General features: G+C 40.1%; 4 protein-coding genes and 1 long non-coding RNA gene across 6 annotated transcripts in view; 2 read left to right on the forward strand and 3 right to left on the reverse strand.

Annotated features, from left to right (window-relative positions):
* The first annotated feature begins 75 nt into the window (after window positions 1-75).
* kmt5ab (lysine methyltransferase 5Ab) lies at window positions 76-3790 on the forward strand. Of its 2 annotated transcripts, XM_035657621.1 has the most exons (8): window positions 76-227; window positions 473-564; window positions 1563-1710; window positions 2000-2210; window positions 2298-2385; window positions 2585-2644; window positions 2905-3095; window positions 3235-3790. In XM_035657621.1, exons 1-8 carry the CDS (start codon window positions 218-220, stop codon window positions 3443-3445), a joined length of 1011 nt encoding a protein of 336 aa, XP_035513514.1. In that variant the 5' UTR covers window positions 76-217; the 3' UTR covers window positions 3446-3790. The 2 variants fall into 2 exon arrangements, with proteins under 2 accessions (XP_035513514.1, XP_035513515.1); XM_035657622.1 differs by lacking the exon at window positions 76-227 and having other exon boundaries at window positions 1531-1710.
* Window positions 3791-4091: 301 nt separating this feature from the next.
* rilpl2 (Rab interacting lysosomal protein-like 2) lies at window positions 4092-7277 on the reverse strand. Its single transcript, XM_035657624.1, has 4 exons — window positions 6784-7277; window positions 6550-6701; window positions 4950-5072; window positions 4092-4505 (listed from the first exon to the last, which is right to left on the reverse strand). Exons 1-4 carry the CDS (start codon window positions 7075-7077, stop codon window positions 4484-4486), a joined length of 591 nt encoding a protein of 196 aa, XP_035513517.1. The 5' UTR covers window positions 7078-7277; the 3' UTR covers window positions 4092-4483.
* A 666-nt stretch (window positions 7278-7943) lies between these two features.
* LOC118325820 (RILP-like protein 1) lies at window positions 7944-13837 on the reverse strand. The gene is made up of 8 exons (XM_035658656.1): window positions 13370-13837; window positions 11870-12020; window positions 10645-10763; window positions 10255-10530; window positions 9963-10154; window positions 9444-9607; window positions 9257-9355; window positions 7944-8935 (listed from the first exon to the last, which is right to left on the reverse strand). The coding sequence occupies exons 1-8, from the start codon at window positions 13658-13660 to the stop codon at window positions 8842-8844; spliced, it is 1386 nt and encodes a 461-aa protein (XP_035514549.1). The 5' UTR covers window positions 13661-13837; the 3' UTR covers window positions 7944-8841.
* Window positions 13838-14436: 599 nt separating this feature from the next.
* The window catches only part of hip1rb (huntingtin interacting protein 1 related b), a 21091-nt gene continuing 8425 nt past the window's right edge, over window positions 14437-27102 (reverse strand). Inside the window, exons 5-32 of the mRNA XM_035659147.1 lie at window positions 26977-27057; window positions 26772-26848; window positions 26495-26556; window positions 25593-25733; window positions 25371-25428; window positions 24765-24840; window positions 24031-24198; window positions 23861-23916; window positions 23684-23756; window positions 23015-23198; window positions 22837-22925; window positions 22617-22733; window positions 22095-22196; window positions 21704-21898; window positions 20479-20626; window positions 20211-20297; window positions 19982-20089; window positions 19600-19736; window positions 18643-18753; window positions 18479-18537; window positions 17895-17925; window positions 17700-17762; window positions 17475-17575; window positions 16972-17077; window positions 16514-16637; window positions 16374-16435; window positions 15715-15945; window positions 14437-15621 (exon numbers count right to left, since the gene is read on the reverse strand). Coding sequence (XP_035515040.1) covers window positions 15613-15621; window positions 15715-15945; window positions 16374-16435; window positions 16514-16637; window positions 16972-17077; window positions 17475-17575; window positions 17700-17762; window positions 17895-17925; window positions 18479-18537; window positions 18643-18753; window positions 19600-19736; window positions 19982-20089; window positions 20211-20297; window positions 20479-20626; window positions 21704-21898; window positions 22095-22196; window positions 22617-22733; window positions 22837-22925; window positions 23015-23198; window positions 23684-23756; window positions 23861-23916; window positions 24031-24198; window positions 24765-24840; window positions 25371-25428; window positions 25593-25733; window positions 26495-26556; window positions 26772-26848; window positions 26977-27057 — 2856 coding nt within the window. The 3' untranslated portion in view covers window positions 14437-15612. The remainder of the gene's footprint in view (window positions 15622-15714; window positions 15946-16373; window positions 16436-16513; window positions 16638-16971; window positions 17078-17474; window positions 17576-17699; window positions 17763-17894; window positions 17926-18478; window positions 18538-18642; window positions 18754-19599; window positions 19737-19981; window positions 20090-20210; window positions 20298-20478; window positions 20627-21703; window positions 21899-22094; window positions 22197-22616; window positions 22734-22836; window positions 22926-23014; window positions 23199-23683; window positions 23757-23860; window positions 23917-24030; window positions 24199-24764; window positions 24841-25370; window positions 25429-25592; window positions 25734-26494; window positions 26557-26771; window positions 26849-26976; window positions 27058-27102) is intronic.
* Window positions 25333-27102, forward strand: LOC118326202. Its single transcript, XR_004796627.1, has 4 exons — window positions 25333-25445; window positions 25596-25769; window positions 26797-26870; window positions 27052-27102. It is a non-coding gene; the product is annotated as an uncharacterized LOC118326202 (long non-coding RNA).

The raw sequence follows: 27102 nt of genomic DNA on the forward strand, positions 1-27102 counted from the left end.
CAGCTGCGGCCAATGAGAGAACTCCTTTCATGCTCGCGCCCCTCCCGTTTGGACGAATCAGCCAATGAGCGGCGCGGAACGGTTTTTAAATCCACCACGCTCTTAAACAGTCTGTTTTTTTGTCTTTGCAGAGTCAGTGAACTTAAACACGGTGGCTACAGAGGGGGACATTTAATAGACTCCGTGTCTTCTTTGGGTTTTTATTCCGGGAATTGACATGGCAAAAGGTAAAGTCGCTCAGCTGTTGTCGTTTCAGTACAAGTTGCTCAAGCCTCAGGAGTTAATGTGTAACGGAGCTAACAGCTAATGCTATCCACTGCAACGTAAATACAGGGACAAACTTTAAATAAGCGCAGCAGATGTTTACAAATAAAAGTCGCCGGTATGTTTTTTTTTTTATTTATTTATTTTTTTTATAATGCTTGGTGAATCAGAGCACGGTTTGTTTTGTTTTTGTTCCATGTTTATAAAGGGAAGAAAAATGTGCTGAGAACCGAGGACACTGTTGAACTTAAAGTCGGCTCACGGAAAGAGACAAAGGAAAACAAACCAGCAATTAACAAGGTATGTTTATGTTGTTTGGTTTCAGGCTTTTATGTTCGCTAAACTGAAGCAGGGAAACCGAGTAGCTCTTTCTCAAAGTCCGTGTAAACCACCAGCCTGCCTCAGCTTGGCGTCGTAGCAACGGATGAATGTAACTCAAACACATTACAGGACGCTTCATGTTGTTTATAACTGTGACAAATCAAAGGTTTCTGTGTAGAGGGGTGTACCAATATAGTATAATTTTATATACATGCATGCATACATGCATGCATGCATACATGCATACATACAGCATGGCTATTGCTTTATAGTATACAGTAGAGCTGAAACGTATAAGTTAGGGATGTATACAGTTGTTATTGTTACTAGAGATTAGAGAAACCGCTTAATGAGCAGCACACATTGTACAAGGCTGATTTACAGTGTAAAGCTTTATGCTTTAAATTATAATATATGCCCCCTTTAAAAAAAAACACACTGCCTCTGTTTTTAAAAGTTAAAAAATATGTTTTTAAAAGTTAAAAAATATGTTTTTAAAAGTTAAAAAAAATATTATATTTTAACATTTCTGTACATCTGGCAGTGGTTGGGTATCTGAACACCTTGTTTTATTAATACATTAAAAATTATAATACATGTTCAAATTAAATGGTACTGTTACCATGGAGAGGTTTACCACTCCCAATTGGATTTGAAGCGGTGAAGCAATCTGTGTTTTCTGTTGGATTTAACAGTTGTTTTCTGTTAATGAAAACAATGACACATCAGCATCACTGAACACACACAAGCAAGGCCTTTGGACTTGGTCATTTGGAGCATCACATGCATGATGTTAGTGGGTGGGAGCAGCAGTAAAGACATGGCATACAGTCTGCTACATGGTTCTAAACACATAAAATATGACAATCTCATTTACTGCAGACTGATGAACTCTAGTCAGCTGAAAGTGCATATAACTGCTTATGTCTTGTGAAAAATGTACAGGATGTTTTTCACCAAGATACATCTCTCTGCAGGACTGCGTAGGTAAAGCGCAGTCAAACTTCCCGAGTGTACGGAGTCCAAGCAAACCTAGATCCCCTCTGAGCGACAGTTCAAGCATGTTGATTCAGGAAGGAAACGAATCTGATGCAAATAATCCTGACGTGTCAAAGCTAAAAAAAGGTGAGAACCTAATTACTGTAACTTTTAAACTGTAACTTTGTTTGGTTATGTCTATTATATGTGCTCTCTCAGCTATATTGCTGTTACTCCCTTTGTTATCATATGGTCAGCAGATCCACGTGTACCACAAAAAAATCCTGTGCATGTGAATGGCAGCAGTGTTCGCTGACCCACTATCTTATGACACAACTTAACTGTTGTTTTTTTTTAAAGAACTTCACTCTCTAGATTAAGGTCAAATGTTTAGGGCAGCTATCAACTTAATTATTTTGTTTCCTCCTAATTTTAGACCTACCTAATGAAGCAAAATCTGAGAGTTATGAATCCAAAGAGCAGAAACCTGAAACAGCTGCTCCCTGTCATGGGATGAGAGAACAAGCTGCTGAACAACTTGAACAAAAAGAGTCCGTGATGCACTCGCATGCCAAGTCTGCAGCAGACGCCAAAGTTTCAGCATCCAAGTTTCGGAGTAGAACCGGTCGCAGACTCGGAGCAAAAAGGTGAGTGCAGCAAACATGTCAGTGTCATTAAAAACAACAGAAATGTGCACCATCAAATCTCATTACTGTTATAATGTCTCTTTTCAGGGCAGAGAATAAAGCTCCCCAAAACAGAAAGGTCACTGACTATTTCCCCATCCGACGAAGTAACAGAAAAACAAAAGCAGAGTTAAAGGTCTGTATGAAAAATGCTTCTTCTGGGTTGAATTATGACGTTAATAGATTCTCATTTTATATCTGCAGTTAACATATTTAATGTTAATTTGTTCTTGACTTATTTATTAGCTGGGTTACTTATTATTTATTATATTAGTTATTAAAGTCTACCACAACAGAAAGTTTGACTTTGACCCAATTACTCAAACTATCAACAGAATGAAGAACACAGACACATTGATGACGTGATAAGGAATGACATTGAAGAAGGAATGCAGGTAACATTTAATGGTTTAAATGTATTGTGCCACTCCAAATGTGTTTCCCTGTGTATTGTAACTGTCTGCAACCTACAGTGCTCACATTTGCACACATTACCAAACTAATATTTGCTGGCTTTGCACATTTTCTCTGTAATTTAACCAGGCTGTGATTTGTTTGACAGAAATCACTAACCCAATTTAAGTGGTAAAGCAACCCCTGCACCATTGCTCATTCAGTTACACTTCACACTCTGTTGTTTTTTTAATGTTGACAGATCAAACACATAGAAGGAAAAGGAAGAGGAGTATTTGCTGTCAAGGGTTTCAAGAAGGGAGAGTTTGTCGTGGAGTACCATGGAGACCTACTGGAACTGGCAGAGGCTAAAATAAGGGAGGCCCAGTACGCTCAGGATCCCCAAACAGGCTGTTACATGTACTATTTCCAGTATCAATCTAAAACATACTGGTAAGTCCAAATGTCACCACTTTGAAACCTTATTAGTTTTCAAAGTGGTGACATAGAAAAAGGTCTTCATATTTAATGGACTACGGCTTCTAGTAGGGATATTTGTGACCATTTAACCTCTATTGTTTATGTATCACAGTGTGGACGCTACAAAGGAAACAAGCCGTCTTGGAAGACTTATCAACCACAGTAAAACTGGAAACTGCCAGACTAGGCTTCACCCCATCGATGGCACCCCTCATCTGATCCTGGTGGCTTCCCGAGACATCAAAGCGGAGGAAGAGCTGCTGTACGACTACGGTGATCGGAGTAAAGCCTCAGTCTTGGCTCACCCTTGGCTTAAATACTGAATCCCACACGTGTTCATATTTCAGATTAATTGGTGCTTTTTTCCCCCCCTTTCCTTTTTTTTAAGTATAAAAGATGTTTTTGTTTTAAATGGAGGCTAAAGCTTCAACTCATGAAGTGTATTTTTGCTACAGTTTTTATGACGCTTTTATGTATTTTTTTAAAAACCTAACTGTAGCAGATTGATGCGAGCTTGAAAAGTATTTCTCCTGGATAAGAAAGAAGTGTTTCAAATTGTCCATGGAGTTTCCTTTTGTAATGAATATATTGACAATTCAATTTCACTCTTGTAAATTATTGCCTGTGCTGTAAATTGAGGAATAAAACACTGTTAAGTTTTCATTCCAGCTGTAGCATGGTTAATGGTTGAATTCTACTCATATTATACAATCAAAAAATACCTCAAATAGAAGTCATACATTAAGATTCTGATATGGGACTTAAAGTGTTTATTATACTTTATAATTAAACTCAAAAGCCTCATTACAATGTCACTACAGTAATGTGCTATGTGATGCTGTAGTTTGTGGACAGTGTTACTCTGTCTCTTGTGATTTGTTAACACTGCCATGAGGTCAGAACTTGTAACATCAATGTGAAATAATAACGAAGCTTTTGCATATTCAATCCCAGAAGAAAAACAAACTATTCAAAATGTAATAACATTTTATTATTTAAAGTTGGACTTGTTACTGGACCAACATGTGGCCCCTTGAGGACTTAATTTTGATTTATTAAAAAAATTACATTTTCAAGCCTATAAATAACTGAGTTAATGGATTCAACATAATCCCCAAGAACAGTGGTTACATAATACTTTCCAGTTTCTTTTTATATCTTCATCACACCTTCCATGTAATATATACTGTATATTTCTACTACAGCTATTATTATAAACCATCTTAGGTTAAAATTTCCAGTATAAAACAGTGCTTGTTAGATTGACACATACACATTGTAAAAAAGTCATTAAAAAAGTGGTTAACTGAGAAAATAGTGCCGACAAATCCTGTTTGTCCAGTTCTTGTGAAAGGTTGTTCTTATTTTCGCCTGAATGAAAACCTATAAAACAGAAAAGGTTCAGAGTTAGTTTGTTTTTCTGAGCGCGATGGGTCGAACGTGGAACATACTAGTGAAACTGCCCAGTGCGTTTCATTCAACACTGAGTCACGGCAGACTGTAATTACTGACGGCAGTGAGAGTTTGGCAGACACACTGGAGATTTCCAACTTCTCTCATTCAGCGCTCGCACAAACATCCTCGACGTCGGCATGAATTCACTCGGTCACAAGTATATCATTAGGAGACAGGAGACGGGCTGTGAGAACAATCTCCTTGCTAGCTTACTTCAACATCATGTGGTTGCTGCTGAATTCTTTTCTTGAAAGTTTGCCATCTGAGGTGTACAGCTAAAAATAGTGTGGAGCTAGAAATACGTGTTTTAACTACGTTTGTCTGCAGATTAAATACACTGCATGTATTCAGGGAAGAAATCCTGTTACTCACAGTTTGCCTATGGTTGTCTTTTCCTCTTTTACATCATTTATTGTGGCGGGGCTGTGCTCTGTAGCTGCTGGTGTGTCCAGATCCACTTCCACCATGGCTGGTTCAGCCTGTGGAAGGATCCCACTGCAGAAGAGAGAAGAGCTTTATCGTCACTGAGAAAACAAAATCCACATCATCGAGTTGAAATTATTCTTAAGAATGAATTGATCTTTTCCCTCCTTCAGAACTAAAATGCATTGTTATCAAATATGAAAAGACTAATGGATAATTTCAGCTTTATAACATCAGCACAGGTACTTTCTGCTGCTGATACTTGTGATATCTGCGTACAGGACCAGTGTGTTGGATTCAGTGTCATCTATTGCTGAAGTTGCATTTTCCAACTATTTGAATACAGCTCAGCCTTGTGAGCTTGTAGGAGAAACTACGGTAGCTGCGAAACACACTAAAAACACCCTAACACCGCTCAAAAAGGCAATATCAAGAGCCAGTGTTTGGTGTGTCCGTTCTGCGTTACTATAGAAACGTAGAAGAGGACCTGCTTCCTCTGTAGATAAAAAAAGTCTCATTTTAATGTAACAAAAACACAATGATTCTTATTTCCAGGTGATTATACACTAATAGAAACATACTTATGAATATTGTATTCCAATTTTGCCAATATATCCTCCTAAATGTTGCACACTGGAAGAAGAAAAGTCTGCTTTTCTTAAAACTAGTTAACAACCATGAGTTATTCCTGTCTGTATTTATAAGACTATGATTCTGTATGAGTAATGGCAGATACGGGTCAGATAACACTGGATATTCAGTGTTACCTCCCTAGTGTAATGTTAGATGTGTATTAATATTAATACAGGTTGTCGCAACAGTACAATCTCTCTCAGTCTCGTGGAATTAATTTATCATCTTATAACAAAAACAATTCAGATAAACATTTTCACATTGGTGTTTCCAATTTAAACAATCAAATATTGTACAGCCCTGCAATAAATCATTCTTTTGTGAAGCTTTTAATGTGCAGTTAGTTGACACTGTGTCAGAGAGGTGTTGATTTAACCACATGGTCATATTTGAGGCTGTAGTTAGTGGTGTTGTACTGGATTACATTATAGTGAAGTGCTCAAGTTCTCCTGACAACACATTGCTGACAGATTTTAATATAAGTACACTTTTCAGTATCAGAATCACCTTTGTTGGCCAGGTATGTGTACTCATACAAGGGATTTGATTCTCAATGTGCATACACAGAACAGCACAAATAAACAGGACAACAAGCTCAACAAAACAGACTAAAATAAACTACAATATAATAGTTATATGTATAAACATAAACAATAACATTTGTAGAGAGTAAAACAAAAGGAGCAGAGCGCAAAGGATGTTTATGCACATGAGGTAGGTGGATATGAATGTGCACAGCAGGCACAGATGTGTTTTTAGTGATTATATTTATGTGTTTTCAAAATAAAGCTTCAACAATGAAAAATAAACACTGCCCAGAGACTGTGTCACAGTGATGGCCTTCCAGAAAAAGGTCACATGATGAGGCAGTTCAACCTTTCTATAAACCCTACCATAGAGAGGCCCGGTTGCTCACCTCTTGTACAGCTGGAGCTCCTCCTGAGCCACCATGAGCTGAGCCTTCAGCTGGTTCCTCTCCTGCAGAACCTCCTTCAGCTCCTGCATGGTGAACCGGGGTCTGTTGGGGTCCGTCAGGTCCACCACCAGCTGGTTGGGTCCTGCTGTTTGCTTTGATGGCCAGACAAAGACAGGAAAAGCATCTCTAAACGTCCACTTTATGTCCGACAAAAGGAGGGACTGTAAGACTCACCGTGCCCTGCCCAGAGGAGCTCTCCTGGATGATCCGGTCCAGTTCACTCTTCAAGTTGTCCCGCTCCATTTTCAGCTCCTCCAGGGACAGATTGTACTTGTTGACCAGGGTCTCGAACATCTCCAAAACACGGACTATTCTGAACTGCAGATCCGACACTTCTTCGCCCGTGCTGCTTATTTTCAACAGATCTCGTCCGATTACATAGGAAATGTCATACACATCTTCAACCGTGAGCTCGAAGGCGTCCTTCTCGAAAGCCAAAGCGGGCGACGACTCTTCGCCAAACTCCATGACGGGAACCGTGCAACACCCTTTTAAATAACACCGGAATGAAAAGTTTCCCCCACAAGCAGCTGCTACTTAAAACACCCTTATAAACGCTGTCTTTTCTTTTTCACTCTTGGGTTCAACACTTTTTTTTTTACTGGCAGAAGGTAACTAACTTCCAGAAGAGCAGCACTTCCCCCATCACTCATCCGCCAATGGCGTGAGTCTGCGCACAGTTAGAGGAGGGCAAAGTATCCAAGCGACCAGGTGAGTACAAAGATCTTGTGCGGCTCAAGAGGACTCCCTCAACGTGTGTGTGTGTGTGTGGTGGTGTGACTGTGGGTTGGGTTTTGGTGTATGTGTGTGTGTGCTTGTGTGTGTGTGTGTGGAGCTCTAGTTTTTTAACTTTCTGGTCAAAGGCTTCTTCAGGAGCCGCTGAGAAATCACGTGATTTGGCTCAAAATATTATTCGCACACCATTTTACTGCATTGTAGGTTGTATATGTTATTTCCTATTAAGCTTTTTTTTGTTATTTTATAGTTTCTTATTTTGTGATTCTTATACTTTTTGCACTACATTCCTCTATGCTGCTGTGTCTAATTTGAATTTCTCCTATGGGGGATCAATAAAGTATAAAGTCAATAAAATCTTATTTTCTAATTTTTTCTCTCGTAATTGTCTGTTAAATTATTTTATATTAATTGGAGTGAAATGACCAAGATTCCTGCCAACACGAAGTAATGTCTACATAAAGCTATAAACTATAAAAACTGAAAAAGTATAGTGAATAGAAAGTAATCAGTGGAAAATTAATTTTAAGCACATGAACATCTATCTTATTTGTCTTATCTGCCATATTAGTATTTTATAGTAACACAATAACAACATCAAAAAGATGAAAAATAAAACTTTATTTTAAACATTATTTTACAGATGCAACCCATAACATATTGCATAGTTTTTACAGTACTCATTATTGTTGGAATAGGTTTCTTCTGGTGTTTTTACCAGTATGATTGCACTAGTGTAACCCACAGAGTGTGGCGCCACACTGTTGTGCTGCAAGTATACAGTAACATCCTCTTTTCATCAATTCAGGGTATGACTGGCAGTAAGCACATTATTTCAAACAGAAGGAACACGATCATCAATCTTATTCACGCACCTTGAAACCAGACTCATAATTTGCCATCAGATCTTAACCTCATATAAACATAAATGACACAAGAGACTGCTAAGGAACTTGAAAGTGCTTGTGAAAACTCAGTTGATACTCTGGGGAATACTCCATACTGTACTGCAGGTACAAAACTAAACTGGTGAGCAAATCCTGTACACTATATAGCAGAGTAACATCATGTTATTTGGACGCAGTGAGAAACTTGGGCACTCATTTGACATTACAGCATTACAATTAATAAAGCACAGCTTATATAAAGTGGCGCACTGACAGGTGATGACATTTTATAAAGCCTGAGAGCTCATAAATACACATAAAAGAGGCCGGTCATGGCCAGTTGTCTTACATTTGAATTACTAAGGTAGATTTAAAGCGCTTACAAAGTTAGCTAAAGCGCTTACAAAATGTTTAGTAAAATTAGACACCAGTGTTTCATCCATCAAAGTTTCATCAGTTTCATATACACCATACAGATTGAGTTTAAAATAATAATGCAGCCATTAAACACATTCTTGTCATTATGTCTATTTAGAAACTGTGTTGAGAGAAACAAACTGGTGGTCGGGAAAAATAAGAGCATTCCTAAAAGAAGAATTTAAACTTGAGGTCATACAGAGCAAACAAGTCTTCTGATTGGCAACAACGTGGGGTCGTCTGCAATCAAACCGGCTGCCACCATCGGCATTATGGCAGTGAAGATCCTGTCCAGAGATAAAAATGGAAATGGTGACACGAGGGAAACTTAGAGTTAGAGAGACATTGTTGTGATCAGTAATTACATGGTTTGTGACCCTGAATGAACGAGAGTGACGCTCGTTATTGAAACCTTACAATACGAAAACAAGCACTATTTATTTTTAAGTTTGTAAGAATATGAATATGAAGATAAATTACATCCATAGAGTATCACAGGAGAAAATAAAACAGGGCCGTTGAGTGCTGCCCCCTTTTGACAAAGTGCAATGGTAAACCTTGGTGTATGAAGAGACGTGTGTGAGGGTCTTGTCAACCCCATTACTCACAGGCGTCTAATTCCTGATTCAGGCTGATCAGTGAAACTGGAGCATGGCGGAGGAGATGGAGCACAGATAACGGAGCAGACATCATCCTCAAACTCCTCACTGAGGGACATGGAAGAGATTAACTTTTGCATCAGTGTTTTGTGCAATTGAGGTTACACAAAATCTAAATTTTGGAAACAAAATGTACCTTTTGTAATATGCCAACTCTTCCTGTAGCACAAACACTTGGGCCTTGAGTTCATTCCTCTCCTGCAAGACGTCCCGCAGCTCCTGCAGGGTGAAACGGGGTTTGTCTGGCTCCTCCTCCAGGCTGTCTGTCTCCTCCTGTGGCTCTGTATCAGTTGACACCTTCTGCAAATCAAATCCCACATTCAGCATTTCTCCCTGGACAGCATGGACTTGACCCACTTAATGAAACAGGTAGCTCAGTAAATCTTCAGTAGGGTACCAATCATAATATTTGTTCCTGTTGGTGAAGGTCAATTGATTTTGAAAAGATGCCACCATGAAGGACAACAATAAAAGAGAAGAAAAACACTGTACGCTGATGTAAACCAAGCAGATTTAACATGGTAGGACAATGACCTTAAGGACACACCAGCATGACAGAGAGATAATGCTTTGTGTTTTATATAAACAGTCTTACAGTGGGCCTCTGCTATAACCACATTAGAGCGTGTACAGCTGAGAGTTAAGCAGGCGTTACCAGAAACAATGCTGTTGTGTCCTCATCAAAGTCACCGTCTTCCTCGTTTTTTTCTTCGTTTAACGACCTCGGGAGAAGGGAAGGACTCTTGTCACACTCGAAGCAGTTTGCCAGGAAGTCCGGGTCGTCTCCACACTCCACCCACACTGACTTTGGTTTGATGGTGGAGTTAGATGGCGCTACTACAGGAGGCTGGATTGATAACACAAAACATCCACTTCAGTACTAGAAAACCTGATGGCCAAACATAGTTTCCACCTAATTCTATTTAAGCATAAGTCCTATTTCTTACCGTCATCTGTGGTGATGCAGGTGACGACATCCCAGATCTGGAAAGAGATGTTTCTTCTATGTCAGCGACCTCTCTCTCCAGTTCCCACCCCCGGAGCTCCTCTCTCAGTCTGTTGACCTCCTGCTGCAGAGCCCCCAGCTCCTGCTGCTGCGCCTGGGCTGTAGCTTCCAGCTCGGCCCTCTGCTGGATCAGTGCCTTGCCCTGAGCCTCCATCACTCCTATCCTGTGACGGAGGTCCTGGTTGATTCTTATCAACCGTTGCTGCTGCATCTGGAGCTACAGTTCAGGAGATGTGTTTAATGACCTCACTAAATCTGGTCGAAGGAAGTAAAATGTACAGATAGTTGGTCAGATGCCGGTATACGTGCTGTATATGGTCTATACCCTCACCGCCTCAACATCCTCGTTTTTTAGCGTCAACTCGTGGTCTTTAGCCCGGATTTCATCCCTCTGCTTATCCACCAAGTCTTTCAGTTTCTTCATCATCTGCCTCTCCTTCTCTGACATTCCTGTCGGTATCATTAAGAAAGCACAAAAACAATTATCACACATGCAACATTAATGCAATCTAACAAGAGCCTGCCATGACATTTAAACTGTTGGAAAATCAGTAATGTGTAGTTTACAGAAATATTCTGGACCTTCAAAGCCTGAATACTTACAGGGGCTTCCTCCTCGTATTCATGCATCTGTTACACCATTAATGTATTTTACTAGACTAATAATGTGTCAGCAGATTAATCATATCATGCAGAGCCCATTCATTTGAATGAACATGTTTTTATAAGCAGTGTATGTGTGTGTGTGTGTGTGTGTGTGTGTGTGTGCACTGTGGCCCTAACAGTAAGTGTAGCTGCAGCCACCATGAAAGTCTCACACAAGAACTATATTTTGCTCCGCTTCAAAAATAGTCTCCTTTACAAGCTCCTGACTGCGTCTCTTCACGGCCTCCTTTTTCATGTCAACAGGCAAGCGTGCAGCATATACTGTACCACGTGACAACATAGGGTAAAAATATGTGTAACATACAGCAGATGGTTAATCAGCGCAACACGAATCTGCCAAGACCGAACTTACTTAGTGTCCAGAGTGATCACAAGATACCGTTCAACACATCATGCATGACTAGACTTCAAAGAGCCACAGACAACAGACCAGACTGTGTGACTTAATATACACTATGTACATAATGTATTTGTAATCTTCTGAATATTTGCTGAATATATTGTTTATAATCTGTATTACCTTCATATTTTTCACAATACGTTGTTTTTGTTTATTGACATTGGTGCATTCTGATCTATGTGTTTAATGTCTGCCTGCAAACCAAATTCCCTTTAGGACAATAATTGAGTTGAAATGTATTATATAAAAATGTATGTAAATGTATATATTATAAATGTATGTACAGTTTCTCTCCTGAAACTGGTTCTGAGAGCTCAACTCAGGCTGTCTGTCCATACGAGTACCAATCCCAATCATCTTTAGGTTATTCCATCATTAAAGTTAAAGAAAAAATGAATTGACATAACAAAAGTGTAAATAATGTTCTATAAATGATCTTAAAACCTCCCAAAACTCACCCGTTGTGACCGGGTTGCTGCAGACAACTCACCTTCCTGTTTCTGCAGGTCTTCCTCTATGACGGGGGACTCTTTGAGAGGCAGGCTCACTAACAGCCTCTTGTTCTCCGTCTGAAGCTGAGTGATTTGTGAAAGCAGGTCCTGGACTTCTCCTCTCCACACGTCCTCCACCACCTCCAAATCCTGAACATACAAGACAAATATATATATTTTTAAAAGGGAAAAGACACAAAGCACAATCTAATGTATTTTTATTAGTTTGAAACAGATCAATATATATACCTGTGAGAACATACAACACCTCCTCACTTCCATATAATGTCTATCACTTTTAATCATACGTTATTTAATGTTTAAAGTATACCACACATTAATTAACTGCTCCCTAATAAATAGAATAAATATGAAAACAAATGTATGTAATAAATAGTATTGTGTGTGACAGTTTACCACACAAAAATGATCTAATGTACTCTAGTATAATATAATAATATAGTCATATGTATGTATATATTAGTGATGGGTATTTTATGCTCTTAATTTTGTATCTTTAAACTGTTTAGATTAGTTTTGCAATATATTTTATCTGCCCTATTGTTGGCACTTATTTTTACTGATGGGGGTTTTATTCTTTTAATTTTACCTCACTTTGGTGTGACTTTATTTTGCCTTATTGTGTCCTGAAATGTTTGTAAGGCACTTTGTAACTTTGTTTTGAAAAGTGCTGTATAAATAAAGTTTATTATTATTACTATTACTATATAATATCTACCTTATTTAAGGCTATCACATATAGTTCCAGTGATGGCCGTAAAATTAATCAATGATAGATAAATTGTTAAGCAATTTAAAAGTAAAACATCTGCCCCTCTATGTTTGATCAATGTATTATTGATTACTTGGTGTGTTTTCACCTTTGGTCACACAAAACAAATGTTGTTTATTTAGTTTAAAATGTCAAAAATGATCTATTGGCTGTATAAATGTGACTTATTTACCTTGAAAGGTCACAAGCATCTATAAACACACAGCGGCAGACAGACAGTCAGTAGACGATTCCAGGATAGACAGATCAGGAGAGACAGGTACACAGACAGGTAAACATGTCCAGACCAGACAGAGAGGAACAGACAGACGAGACCAGCACAGACAGACAGAGGAGAGAGACAGACAGAGAGAGCAGAGAGAGACAGTAGACACGCAGGTAGACAGACAGACCAGGTAAACATCCCAGGTATGGCACAGACAGACAGAGAGACAAGGTAAACATCCAGGTAGACAGACAGACCAGAGAACAGGTAAACAACAGGTAAACATCCCAGGTAGACCAGACAGACAGAGAGACAGGTAAAGACCAGACAAGACGGTACCCAATAAACATCCCAGTAGACAGACAGACAGGCACGAGAGACAGACAGGTAAACACGACACGGTAAACATCCACGGAGGAGGGGAGCAAAGAGCCAGGATAGACAGACAGACAGACCAGACAGACCCAGGTTAGACATGAGAAGACAGGCAGGCAGAGAGACCTTCTGGTGCTTCCTCTCCTGCTTGTATCTGTCGCTGCGCTCCTGCCGCAGCCTATCCAGCTCCCTCCGCAGCTCCTCGGCCTCCTGTCCGGCGGCTCCGCGGCTCACCAGCGCCTCAAGGTGCTCCAGCACCCGGACCACTTTGGGCACCACCCCGACCAGAGACTCGCACCCGAACCGGTCGATGGTCCGCTCGAACTCCCGCCCGAGCACCGCCGCTATGTCGTACACATCCATGACGGTCAGCTCCGCCGCGGGTCTGTCCAGCGCGGACATAACGCAGGTTTCCATGTCTTTTTGTCTGCCTTATTTAAATGCCCAACATTAAACGTGTGTCTGGTTCCTCTGACTCTCTGAATAGACTCACATTTATTGTAGAAAAGCTGGTTCACACAAGCGAGCAGAGGCGTGTGCGAACATGGAGACGACTGGTTTCAGTTTGTTGACAGTTTAAACTTAACTAACGTTCACAGCAGTGCTGCATTCAATAGCCTCGCAAAAAAACCCGTACATGTCACTATTCATCGTTGATAAATACCACCACAGCGTTTATGTTCTAGTCAAATAATAGCACGGTTCGTTCGGGTTGCTGTGACCTACTGTTTGAATCAAGCTAAACGGCAAAGTGCTATATGTGTTACCTTATACCATGTTCCGCCGTGTTCCACACATCTTATATCAGTAAAGTGGAGAATTACAGTCGCTCCTAAAGGCAGCAGCTCTTTCCACGTTGACTCAAAGTCCTACTGCGCATGTCATGATATTACTAGTGTATTACCTTCTATGTCCAGCAATGCTTTTAAAATATCCCAACACTACTTGGCACTTAAGTTACAGCCAGTCTATAATAAGAAGTAAATAAAAATGATTAAATTGTATACAAGTAGGCTATTTATTATTTATTATATTTATAAGTTTCTGCATTTCTTGGTAGGAATATTTTATATTTAGATATGTTTATCTACCAATACCTTACCAACAGCTCTATTATTAAGTGTGGTTTATGTGTTAATGTTGATAAAGTCTTTGAATTTTTCATAAGCTTGGAACAAGATGAATCAACACAATGGGACATTAAATCAAACATTTATTGTTCATTTGTTTGACATTTACTCTTCTTACAAGGAGAAACCACCATTATCTTTACTAAAATATATTAATAGATCTGAGTGTATAAAGACATTTCGTACTGAGGAAAGACAGAACATAAAAAGATGCATTTTAAGACCCTGTAAGAAAAGCGCCCAAAGGCATAGAGGACTTGAACACCTTCATATAGTACAATAACTAACCCTAAATGTTCATATTCAGCCTAAAAGAAGCATGTGATAATTAAGGACGCCTACATCTGATATTTGTGTGCAAGTGTTAAGACTATCTATATGCTTAACCATAACATTCTAGGTGCTCCTCTAATAAAGGGACATTCAAGAGATGAGTGTTGGTATAAATTATACTTGATGCGAGTTGCACACTCCTATACAGACTGTATGTCTTTACATGTATTATTCAATGCATTAGTACAGTACATTTCAAGGCCTCTGAGTGTACTGTTGAGAAAGAAAGCTGATTTCGCACATGAAAGGAACACTGTCCATCATGAAGGCAAAGCCAGAGGTATGTAAAACTTGTGCAGTAACATGGACGCCCACGATGTGATTCCCTAGTTTCCTTTACCGCCCACCACAACATAAATAGCATAGAGTGTACATTGAGAAAAATGTGATGTGCTTTGTAATGAACGACGTAGTGTGCAAAAAGGTTGTCCAAAGATTGATTAAAACTATTGACAAGATACGCTGTCGATTTGTGATTATCTTCAAGGTTTGTATTTTAAAAGCAGCAGCAATGCTTGATCATCTAAAGTTGTGATGCAGAAAAAAATACTTTACTCAAACAGCCTAAAAGTATCCCATCAACCTTTTTGGTTCTTGTTGCCAAGAATTAAAATATAAAGATTTCTGACTGGGTGGTATGTGAGTGCATCCTTTAAAAAAAAAGGTTGGGGGGGGGGGTAAAGACAGCAAATCCTTTTACAGGCATCAAGGGTCAAAAATGGTCCATTTGGCAAAAAAGAAGAATACAATATATAAGGAATGAGGAAAGGAAAACAGTGAGATGCAGGATGAGGCAGAGGATTGTCAACATTTAACTTAAAGGAATTGCATGTTCACAAAAAGGCAATCTTTCTCTGGTCAATCCAACCATCTATTAGTGTAGCCTCTTCCTTTTCTGCTCAGCCATTACTTAAACTGCAACACACAGAAGAACAGAGACAGATTAAAAGATCAAATTTAATCTTATTTTCTCATATACAACACAAAGCCTCCCCCCACGGCCCTTACCATGGTTTTGGGTGGTATGTTGGGTTTCTGGGCCACTGTGGGTTTCTTCATGAGAGCAGGTTTGGTGGGTTTCGGTGACATAGTGACAGGATTGGGCAGCGAGGTGGTTTCGCCGTTGCCCTCAGACTCCATCTCCAGAGGAACTCCGGCCAACACGTAGTGCTTCTTCCTCAGCTCGCCCAAACGCAGACGCTCGTTCTCCAGGTGACTTTCTAATTCCAGCACCTTCACCTGAGCGGCGGGAAATAAACAGGTGATTATCTATGGTCAGAACTGTTCGGGTTACATTTAGTTCAATTTAACTTAATTTAATGACTTCCACCATGTCAAATCAGTTGCGTGTCAAGGTTATTAATGTGAACTGGGAAAATAAACCAGGTCATTGCAGAAGTATTAGAGCCTGTGCTTACGTTTAATCTTGCAGTGTTAAAATAATAAACTAATAATAGACAATTTGACTCATCCTAGCAACATGCACTGCAAGAATCTATGTGAGCTCAATATTAATAGAAATATGACATGACCTTTTACATTTGAGAGTTTAAGTCAATGAGTGAATGTTTTCAGTATTTGAGATATAAAGTATCAAAAGTAAGACACATACTGCACACTTAGGCAATCCCTCTTTAAACCCCTCGCAGTCCATGACCACCATTTACCTGTGACTCCATTTCTTCTTTTCTCAACTTAATAAGGGACATCCCAGAGAAGTCCATGGTATCTGCGCATGAAAACAGTTATTAGAAAGATTGTCATCAGAGTCTACAATGACCAAGTATACAGATCAAACTGTACTCACCTTTTTCCTCCAGGTTCTCCTGACCCGTCCGTGTTGAGGCCACCACATTAGCTGCCATTTCATTCACGAGGCGTGAAGCCTGCTGGAGAACTGGCAGCTTCTTACTGTTGCGATCTGCTTTAACCTGAGTGCAGAGGAGAGCGCATGAGTGAATCCAGATGACACAGTTTGGACACTAAATCAACAAACTCATTCACAGAAACCAATTACACAGTAAGTGTGCCACTGAGCGTTGTACTAATATGTGAGAGAGTTACATTAGCATAACAAATTGCTTGATAATTAAATGTAATACAGTTAATTTGCACTCTCATGTGACAACACATCGAACTCCTACCTTAGAAAAGTGGAGAATATCGTTGTGTCTGATATTCATACTTTGGTAATTAGCATAATACAATGTAGTTAAGTATCTGAAAGGTTTTTTATCATTTTATACTTGGAAATTAGACCATTACCTTTGAGGCAGCAACCAGCTGTGCTGTGCTAGCAGCGATCTCGTGGGAGCAGACAATCAACTCCTCGTATTTGCCTGTGTGCAGCACCACCTTATCAGCAGACTCCCTGTGATGAAGCAGGTGAAGACATAATACCACTTAAATCCACTTAACTGGAAAGGGTACAGCTCTGCCCACTGGCTAATGGCTGAGTCATTTCAGATGCCACACATAACATTTTAACATCAATAAATTATTTGCTCTGTTTAAAGTAGTGGTTATAAACATAATAAAACCATTAAAGCCATCAGCAAGAATATTGCTATCCTCTTGTAGCATTTACACGGCCTATACATTTGTGCATGGGTCAGAACTAACTTAAAATACCCCACATTTCTGGGTCCCATGATTTTTTGACCAAATGATTTAGGGGGCCCAGAAACAGCCCAGACATGTTTAAAAATGCTACATGAAATACATTTAATAAAACGAGAAAATAAGCTATATTCTCCTGTATAACTTACACCATCTCTGTGGCTCCCCATCCTACAGCTTTGGCAGCAGAGATGAGTCCCTCAGTCCAGCGAGAGTTTCTGGCATAGAACTCCTTAATGGTGGCTGCACCCTTAACAAGCAAAACAATAGCACTGTTAGTCCCCATTTGTTGTTTTCTGAATGGAGCAGAACAAAAGCTGCTCAAGTAACCAAGCTGCCACTTCGGGATTCAAAATTAGAACAGCGTGACTCACCCTCCCGCCCTCGACAATCTCCTTTTGCAAGTCTGTAGATGCTATGATCAGCATGCGGATGGCCTATGGAAGAATGGATGATTACAGAAGAGAAACAAGAAATTAAAAGGACATTAGGACATTAATTAATAATAGGATATATGTAGGGTAGACTATGGCAAAACATATCAGTTGAAACACATCAAACTACTGTACCTTCATCAGGTCTGTGCAGCTGTTGAGGATTCTGTAAGAAAGAGTGAAAGAGAAGAGTAAAAACACAATGTATGCAGCAATTTATAGGTTGTTTTCTTTAGTTAACAACATTAATTAAATAATAATATGAAAGAAACAGGTAACAGAAAGAATGCATTTAAGTATTATGCTTTAAGAATTCAGATAAGAGAAGATAAGATGATAAGATGTTCCTTTATTGACCCCCCATAGGATAAATTCAAGTTTGGCACAGCAGCACAGGGGAAATGTAGTGCAAAGAGCAAATATGATCCAAAAATATAATGAAAAAAAGAAAAGATATATAATAGAAATCTAGAATATAAGAAATATATACACTATATACAATAAAGTTAAACTGTACATGTGCAATGTTACAAGGTAAAACAAAAGGAAAAAAACAGAACGGCAGCCTCTGCAGTTCTCTATCAATTACAATTATTGGTCTCATGAGAGATTTATAAAACTGAAAGACACCCCTGTTACACCCCCAGTCTGATTTTATTTACATTTACAAGTTGATGTTTAACTAATTCAGATAAATAAAGTCCCAAAAAAGAACAAACCTTTCATTGACCTCCAGTTTTACTCCTGTTGTGTCCTTTCGTGCCTGATTCATCATTTCCTAAACACAGAATCATACATGATAGTAATCAGTTACAATAAACATACTGTACAATATCAGACAGATAATATGAGTACATCTCAAACTAACATTTACACCACTTACGTCTATCCTGCGGACTGCCTCCTCAATAGCTGCTGATGTTGCAGCCATTTCTTTATCGACCAGATCTCCCAGCTCGTCCTGCCGAACATCCATGCCTTTTGGCCGCAGCTCCTGCATATAACAAGAGCAAAGATTATTAGTAATGATAAAAGAAAAATACAAATGAAAAGACATAAATCAGTTAAAACAGTTAAATGGTAAGTCTTGATGAAAAAATAAGATTTTATATCCAAACAAATCAAATATAATTGCAAAAATATCACAAATTGCATTGAAATATCCAAACACTACATAAGAATATACTGATGCATTTACATTGTTCATAATTCAGGAGACGGTTAGATGAGCTGCCTATGGATTTCTTCTTTTCATAGACGTAAGCTAAAATAGTTCACGTATCAGTAATCCAACACCGACTGACCGTCAAAGCCAGAGGCAAACTTTGTTTCAGCAATTTATTGTCAGCCTCCTTGGAAGAAAACATTTATACAATTGAGAGTTCAATTTACATTAATGTGGGTGTTTGACTGCCGACAGATGTTTACCTCACTGTCCAAGAAACAAGTAGTGGTAGGGAATGTTTTAAAATGCTGAGTAAACAGTTTGATACCGTATCCGTCTCTTTGTTTGTAGCTAACCTACATTAGATTATTGCACACAGCGCAAACTCTGCTGTGATGCTTAAAAAGAGAGATTTAAAAAGAGCTGTGCATATCTGGTAGAGAGGTTTACCACAGATTACTGAGGGCAACAACAGATGTTGCCCACGGTGGAGTAGATGAAGAAAAGGTATTATTCATAATCATACTGTTATGTAACATTAATTCTCTGCAACTGGCAAAACTGTGTCAGAAAACTGTTATTCATTTAATCCACATACAATTAACATGACTGGCAAGTTTCAGAGCACATTAAATAACAAAATGAACACACATATTCTGTGTTAGTGTCTCTCACCTGGCCCAAGTGCAGGATCTTTTGAACGACTAGGCGAATGGAGGCAGGGTCTGCCCTCTGGAGGGAGGTCTTGGACTTTAGGTCCTTGAAAAACTGCAGACTTTCAGTGGCACAGCCTCTGCAGTTCTCCGTCAGTCCTGTGGGGTGTAAAAAGGCAGTGATCCACTTTCAGCCATAAAGCTGCATGCTTTTTACACTGGCACTTAAAACTCTCTTAAACTCTTATGCTGCTTGAAGCATTTAAATTTCAAGTCTGAAACCAAAACTCAAATATACGGGATGTGGCTTTTAATGTGGACGTATGACCTGGGTAGTAAATATTAAAATAACTACAAGTATAACTGGTGTAATGCCAAAAGTAGTAATCTGAGATATTCCTTACGGTCTGCATGATCAGTGGGTGCCATGTGTGCGGTGGCGCTGCCGTTGATGATCGTATCCGCAGCCAAGTGGGAGAACTGGGTCAGAGCCCTCAGCAGCCCTCCAGCATCTGGTTACAAGAGCAAACCGTAAGAGAGCAGTTTGCCACATTAACAAAAATTACAAATCAGCCACAAACTGTTATGGAGGTCAGCAGGATCATGTTGAATCAGAAGCAGAGCAAAACTTACCCTTCATGTTACTGAGATAATCTGCATGGCCCTTTTTCACTTTGTCTATGGAGCCCAGTGTGGCCTCCGCCCGACTTACGAGGTAATCTGTGTTTGGAGAACAAACAGAGGATTGGAGAAAAAAAATAACTCTCCAGAAAAGACAATATACTGTATATGATCAACCAACTAGGGTTGTAACATTCAACTTAGCTTTTTTTTTCTTAACTCACACTATTCACATATTTCGTTGTTAATCTGTTCAGAAATAACAGAGTATGGGTCTGACCTGGAGAGCTGGTGCAGCGTACGTGGAGGGGATCATCCAGCTTAGCAACAGCATCTTGGATGATGTTTTCGGCCTCTGCGACGGTTCCCTGCAGCAGAGCAAACTGCTCCTCCAGAAGCTTCTGCTTCAGCTGCTCCTCCTGACTTGACTATATGCATGCACACACAAATACACATTTAAAAAGACCATGCATGAGTGAATGATATCATACATGTTGATGACAAGAGAATTATATTAACATGCAGAAACTAGATTTTTGTATCAGAACTTCTCATGCAACCCATCTTTCTATGATCACCTTAGGGGAGAAAACATGACAGCAAACCTTGATGAGTTGCCACTGCATCCCAATAATACGGTTTCATCAACAAAAAGATTTACAACACTGACCAAATGAAGCATTTAATGATGAAAGATTTGCACATTTTTCAATGTAAATGCATCTGTCCATGTTTTATGTTTTTCATCTTCCAAAACTGTCGCAGAGCATGCACACACAACTAGAGACCTTCATCTTTTTCTTAAATAGCTCAACCTACATAAATGGTCTGTTTATATAGCATTTTCATGTTTATGTGTATGTGCCACACAGAGCATAAAGCTGATGAATCACTGATGTCACTCAATCCAGACTACACCACAGTACACTTTCCCTGCAGTATTTCGCCTCAGACCCCGTCTTTCCTTCATATTGTCACCATGCTATATGAATGAAAAACTGTGCTTCAAGCCTTTTCCTTTTCATCTATTCAGTATGGTAGCATCAGATGGTAGAGCATGTGTCATCAACAAGCTCGGAAGCCATTATTTGTCAAAGCAAGATTTATAAAATGCCTCAAAAACTGATTGTGATTCACTGTTTGATTACAAGTCTAAACTAAACGTCACTGATTTGACTAAAATGGAAAACCTACATCCTTTTGGATTCCAAGTATTATCTTAGGGTTACTATTAGAACATTGCAGTTCATGCACACCTAGCCATTGTACAAATGTGCACAGTCATCCTTGGCATATGCCTAGTAAAAGTCAATCTTTTAAAAAAGGTATTTTTCAGATTTATGCATGATTGTAATGTAATACCCTTTAGATACTTTAAACTTTAACCATGCATGTTTTTTCTTAAGGAGACAGACTTAAAATACTGCTGAATACAACCAAATGTATTGAGTGGAGACTCGTCTGCTGTTCACACTGCTGAGCTCGGCTCCGCTGTCCTGACTGACCTTCTCCTGCAGTTTGCCCTGCAGCTCTCCCAGCTCCCTGCTGTTCCTCTCTCGCTCCTGCTGAAGTGACGACTGCTGCACCTGCGCAGCCTGCCGCAGCGACGACAGCTCCGCCTCCTTCTCACTCACAGATCGCATCAGACGCTCCTTCTCTGCCTGCAGAGCCGTCATTGAGCTGTTCACTTGCTCCGTTGTCTGGCAAAGAGAGAGAGCAACGAAGGAAGCCAGAGTAGAGCAGATGGCCGTGAGTGTCAGACGGAAAGTCCATGTGGAAATGTGTGACATGCCTCAAGTCTCCGATCACAGAACTGATGAGAAGTCTAAATACTAAATAATTGTGAATTAGCTAAACATCATCAAGGGCGTTGCTGCATTAGAGGTGTACACTCACCATCTCTGTGCTCTGCAGAGTCGCCTTGATGCGCGTCACTTCTGCCATCTTCTCCTCCAGCTCTCTCCTCAGCTTCTCCATTTCAAACTTCTGCTCTTCCAGCTACAGTGACAACACATCATTATTTACACACATCTATACTGCAACGCTACCTTGGCATTAAGAAAAAAAGAAAAAGGTCCAGTGTGTAGGATTTAGTGGCATCTAGCTGTGAAGTTGCAGATTGCATCTACGTGGCTTCACCCACCCTTTCCAAGCGTAAAGGAGAAGCTACGTGGCAGTGAAACGTGAATGCCCCTTTCTAGAGCTACCGTTTGGTTGGTTTGTCCTGGGCTACTGTAGAAACGTGGCAGTTCAACATGGACTCCATGGAAAGCAACTCATGTCGCATGTAGATATAAAAGGCTTATTCTAAGGTTATTATACCCTAAAGAAAACATACCTATAGTATTATAATCCATTTCTCCAAATAGAGCCTCCTAAATGTTTTCACACTGGACCTTCAAAGGATATATCACCAACCTTCATGTCAGCTTCTTGTTTTATTCGATCAACCTCAAATGACAGCTGCTGTTTGGTCCTCTCCACCTCTTCCTGGGTCTGCTGGGTCGCTGACAGCATCTTCACAGTGTCTGCACTCTGTCAACACATTAACACATTTAGTGTTACCACACACCAGGCCAGGTGCTGACATCTAATTTCAAACAAACAATCTCTGGACTGGTCTGCAGTCTGTCTGTACCCTCCGAAGTAGTTCAGCATGGCTGGCCACCAGCTCTGTGTGCTTCTCCTTAAGCTTATTGTAGCGCTGCTCAGTGGCCTGCGATCTTTCTGCACAGCAAAGAGAGATGACAGCGTTATCGTTTGCACTTGACCACATGTCCAAGCGTATGAGAGAGAGTGTTGACTGCATGTCTCACTTTCTGCTTCAATGAAGGTGGTCTGTACGCTCTCATGTTCTGCGTTTCGGCGGCGAGTAGCCTCCAGCTCCATGCGCAGTTGTTCATTTTCCACAAGAGCACGTTGTTTCTGTGCACGCTGTTCTTCTAGTTCTGCCTCCAAACTGTTGATTTGGGACTTCAGCTGTGTGATATAGCGCTGAGCCTTAAGGAAGAGAAAAGAGAGATGTGCACTTTAATAATAATCTACTGATGTCATTGCAAATCCAGTTTGTTCAGTATTCAACATAATAATCTTCCGATATCTCTCATTTCACAAAATGTCTATTTTTACAAACCCAGCTCATCTCTTGAGACTGGCCTGATCCTATTTCCCTATCTTTTTACTTTATGTCTGTTTTAATAACAGAAAAACACAAGCAAGAAACACAGCAGATACAAAAAGGGATGACTTGCAAAAGGTTGCAAGCTGGAATCACATCTGTGACATCAAAACTCTCAACTGGACACTCGTTCAGAGGCCAATTGCCACATTCCACATGTCAGGAGCAGGATTTGCATCCACCCAACACATGACCCAGATTCCTTTGCACATAGATAATAATGCCCTCTACAGCCACACCTCTTTTGTGCACACACAAAAAAGTCTGAAACCTAATGACCAAGTGATTCGGTCACACAACTCCTTACCTCTGCTTTGACTCTCTCCAACTCTGCTCGCAACAACTCCAGGTCCCGTTTTAGGCTCTCAATCTGGAGATCCCTGCCAGACAGAAAACACATAGTCATGGCTTGCTGGCATAAAACATAAAACAAATGGTCTATATTAACAATCACAGTTTACAGTGGAAAAACACCCTGGCTCACCTGTCATCGAAGCCCCCATTTGGAGGTCCAAACGTCTGATCAAATATGTCCAGTTGCTAAAAAAATAAGAGTAAAATAAAATAAAACGCTTAAGAAACGCCATGGTACTATTTGTACAAGTACTCGTGTGAGCGAGCATACACAGTGTACTGTATACATCTGTGACATACCTGTGGCTGTGCCTGTATGCTAGATGTTGACACGTTGCTGACCTCAATGAGTGGTTCGGGGTCATCATCGTCGTCGTCTTGGTGCTCTGGTTCGTCATCATCAGGGATGACCACTACAGGCTTCACATGCTTAGCGAGTGAGGCTGCGTGCAGAAAGTTAGGTGGGGACTGACAAAGAGAAAAAGAAAAAAAAAAGTAGGTATTGCTTAAACTTATATCAGTATGTTATTGTGTTTAGGTGAAATATATAGAATAGAATCAACTTTATTATCACATACACAATCATACACAGTACGACATTTGTCCTCTGCTTTTAACCCATCTTAAGTACTAGGAGCAGTGGGCGGCCATTGTACAGCACCTGGGTAGTCTTGGTTAAGGGCACTGACAGGAGAAATCAAGCATACACATGGGGAAAACCCAGAGAAAACCAACGCAGACACGGGGAGACCTTCGCACAGAAGCCGGGAATTGAACTCAGGACCTTCTTGTTGTAAAACAACAGTGCTAACCACTGAGCCACTGTGCATATTTATAAGCGTCTATGAGAAAACCTTCATGTGAAATCAAATTTCAACAGATCACAACAGTCTATTTAAATAATAAGCCAATTTGTCCCGTTCGAGCCAACAATAGGAGTATTAGGTTTATGGTGAAGTCTTTAACATCTAACATGGAGGCTGTGACTCAGCACTGAAGTCATCCCACCTCTCCCCATCCCTCTGTGCTCTTACATCAGGCAGTTTGGGGATCTGGATCAGTCTCTTGAAGTACAACATGTCTCTGGCTTTATTGAAGAATGTCTTCAGGCTGTGGGACAAAGGACAAGTTAGTCTAATAATAATAAAAATATTAATAATATTAAATAAATAATAATAATAATAATGTCATACTCATGGCACAAAATACAGCTTGTGTAATACAAACTCATATCTGCTATGTTTTAGGTTATATTTTCTAGACTTGTAAGAGATGGCTTTTTACAGATGGTGTTTTATCAGCAGTGGAAGGAATGTAAATCTGTGTCACTGTACTAAAAAGTCACATGAAGCATTAGGTAAAACTACATAAAATGAATTAATCTAACGGGATCATCTCCCCCAACCCTGAAGACTCTTCTTTGAACTCAGTAGTAAAGACATAAATTTGTATCTGACAGGGACACCAACTGACATCCCACAAAGGGTGGGGGGAATGGGAAGCAGTGATTTGCATTGGTTCAAAGTGCTGTGGTGACTGGGTGAGGCAGGATTATGTTGCACACTTCCTTTGGTAAAAATAATTCTGTCCCCTTTGATGCAGTCTCATTCACTCCTGGCCTGAGGCCGTGGATGACCTACCTGTGGAACTGGTCATGGAAACGATCACGATGTCCTTGTAAAGTGTCAGCGGGAAGACCTGAAATCCACAACATGGTACAAAGTTTTTATTATCAGGCAATGCTTTGAGACGCATAAATAATATTAATTTACTTGCTTAATTTAATTGATATTTATAACATTCAAGCTATCCCAGAATTTTAGGCTAATGGTATGCTAAATGGCATTTTCTGGTTTTCTTACAAGCGTGCAGCTTGAACAGCAGTTTGACGGTGAAGTGGTAGAGGTGACTACAGTCCTGGACAACTTGGATGAGTGGTGCCAGCCGACACTGGCCAGATGTGAGAGTGGAGATGGCGATGGATGTGTTGAGCTGTCGGATCACTGGGAGAGAGATCAGAGAATAAACATACAGTACATGTTAAGTATTCCCGTAAAGTAAATTTTGACTGTGTTAGATGCTGGCCTCTAAATGATGCCTATGTTTAGTCCTCTAAGGCATCTTGTAGTGTAAACATAGGCTGTATTGGTGAATACAGATACCATTGGTTGAATGAAGTGCAGACTCTTCCATTGAGTAACTTACTGATGCAGAGTTAGTTTTCACATTCGGTTCTCTTGTTACTTGCTGACTGGTGAGGTAGCAACAATATACTTTCTGACAAGAGATTTTGTGCCAACGACTCCAAAACATAGCGCTGACACTAAGAACGCATATGTGAGTACATCTAAAGAGTACAAGCACACTTCTTTCACAGTACAGCTGCAAAATTTGTTTATGGTGTTGACACGTGACCTTGGGCCTCCACCCTGCAGGCCTGGGAGGAGCATACCACTGCAGATAAACTGGAACAAATCTTTTTAATGTCCTCTAATTGCAGGCATTTCCTCATCAGTTAAAAACAAATTTAGGCAAAAACGGTGGAGTTAAAACAAGGCCAAGCGATTCGAATCACTTTTGAATGGACTACAGTCTATGTGAAAATAGGCAGGGTAAGAGTTGCTCACAATAACTCTCTTTAAAAGGCTCTTGGCTTTTGTACATAAATAGATAATGTCAGCAGGCTGCAGCCCTTTACTGTAGCTCAAGTTTCTCTTCCTTGAAAGTAGTATGGGGGAAAAGGTGGGAGGAGTTTTTCTTTCACCTGTCTCGGCCAGCCTCAGCTCTGCGTCCAAGTAATCGAACACCTCCACTGTGAGCTGGAACCTGCAGGATAGAAGTTGATACCTCCGTCAGAAAGAAAAGAGGCCCCACTCGGAGGCAATAATGATGTGACCCTGTGAAATTAAACAGGCAGCAGGGCTTGTCGGTTTATTTTGTGAGCTGGGTGGCAGCATCTGTGCTCATGTCTGATGATAATTGGGATTTAAGGTTAAATGGATAATTTAAAAATTCATTTGCCGCAGTATTTGGAAACTCACACATTATTAATGTCTGTTCCTGCAGTGCGCTCCAGGACTTCATCTGTGACCTCCAGGTTCGGTGGGATTTCTGGATGCTGCAGAGGCGCATTTTTGGAGGTTTAGTGCCTATTCCCATTCACAGTGTGAATCCCAAAACATTTTATCATCCATTATGTGCATCTTTGTACCATGTGGTGTGATATATGACATAAAATGCTCTTACCTTCACATGAAACTCCATTTTTGTGCAGAGCATCTTGGTATACAAAACCACCAGCTGTCCATATTTGTCATGCAGGTTGGCCTGGACACCACAGGAGCAGACAAGGAAGAATTGAGCACAAATCAT

This window comes from Morone saxatilis, unplaced genomic scaffold (genome assembly GCF_004916995.1).
Source record: "Morone saxatilis isolate NCDOM2014 unplaced genomic scaffold, NCSU_SB_2.0 Contig16, whole genome shotgun sequence".
NCBI classification, from domain to species: domain Eukaryota; kingdom Metazoa; phylum Chordata; class Actinopteri; family Moronidae; genus Morone; species Morone saxatilis.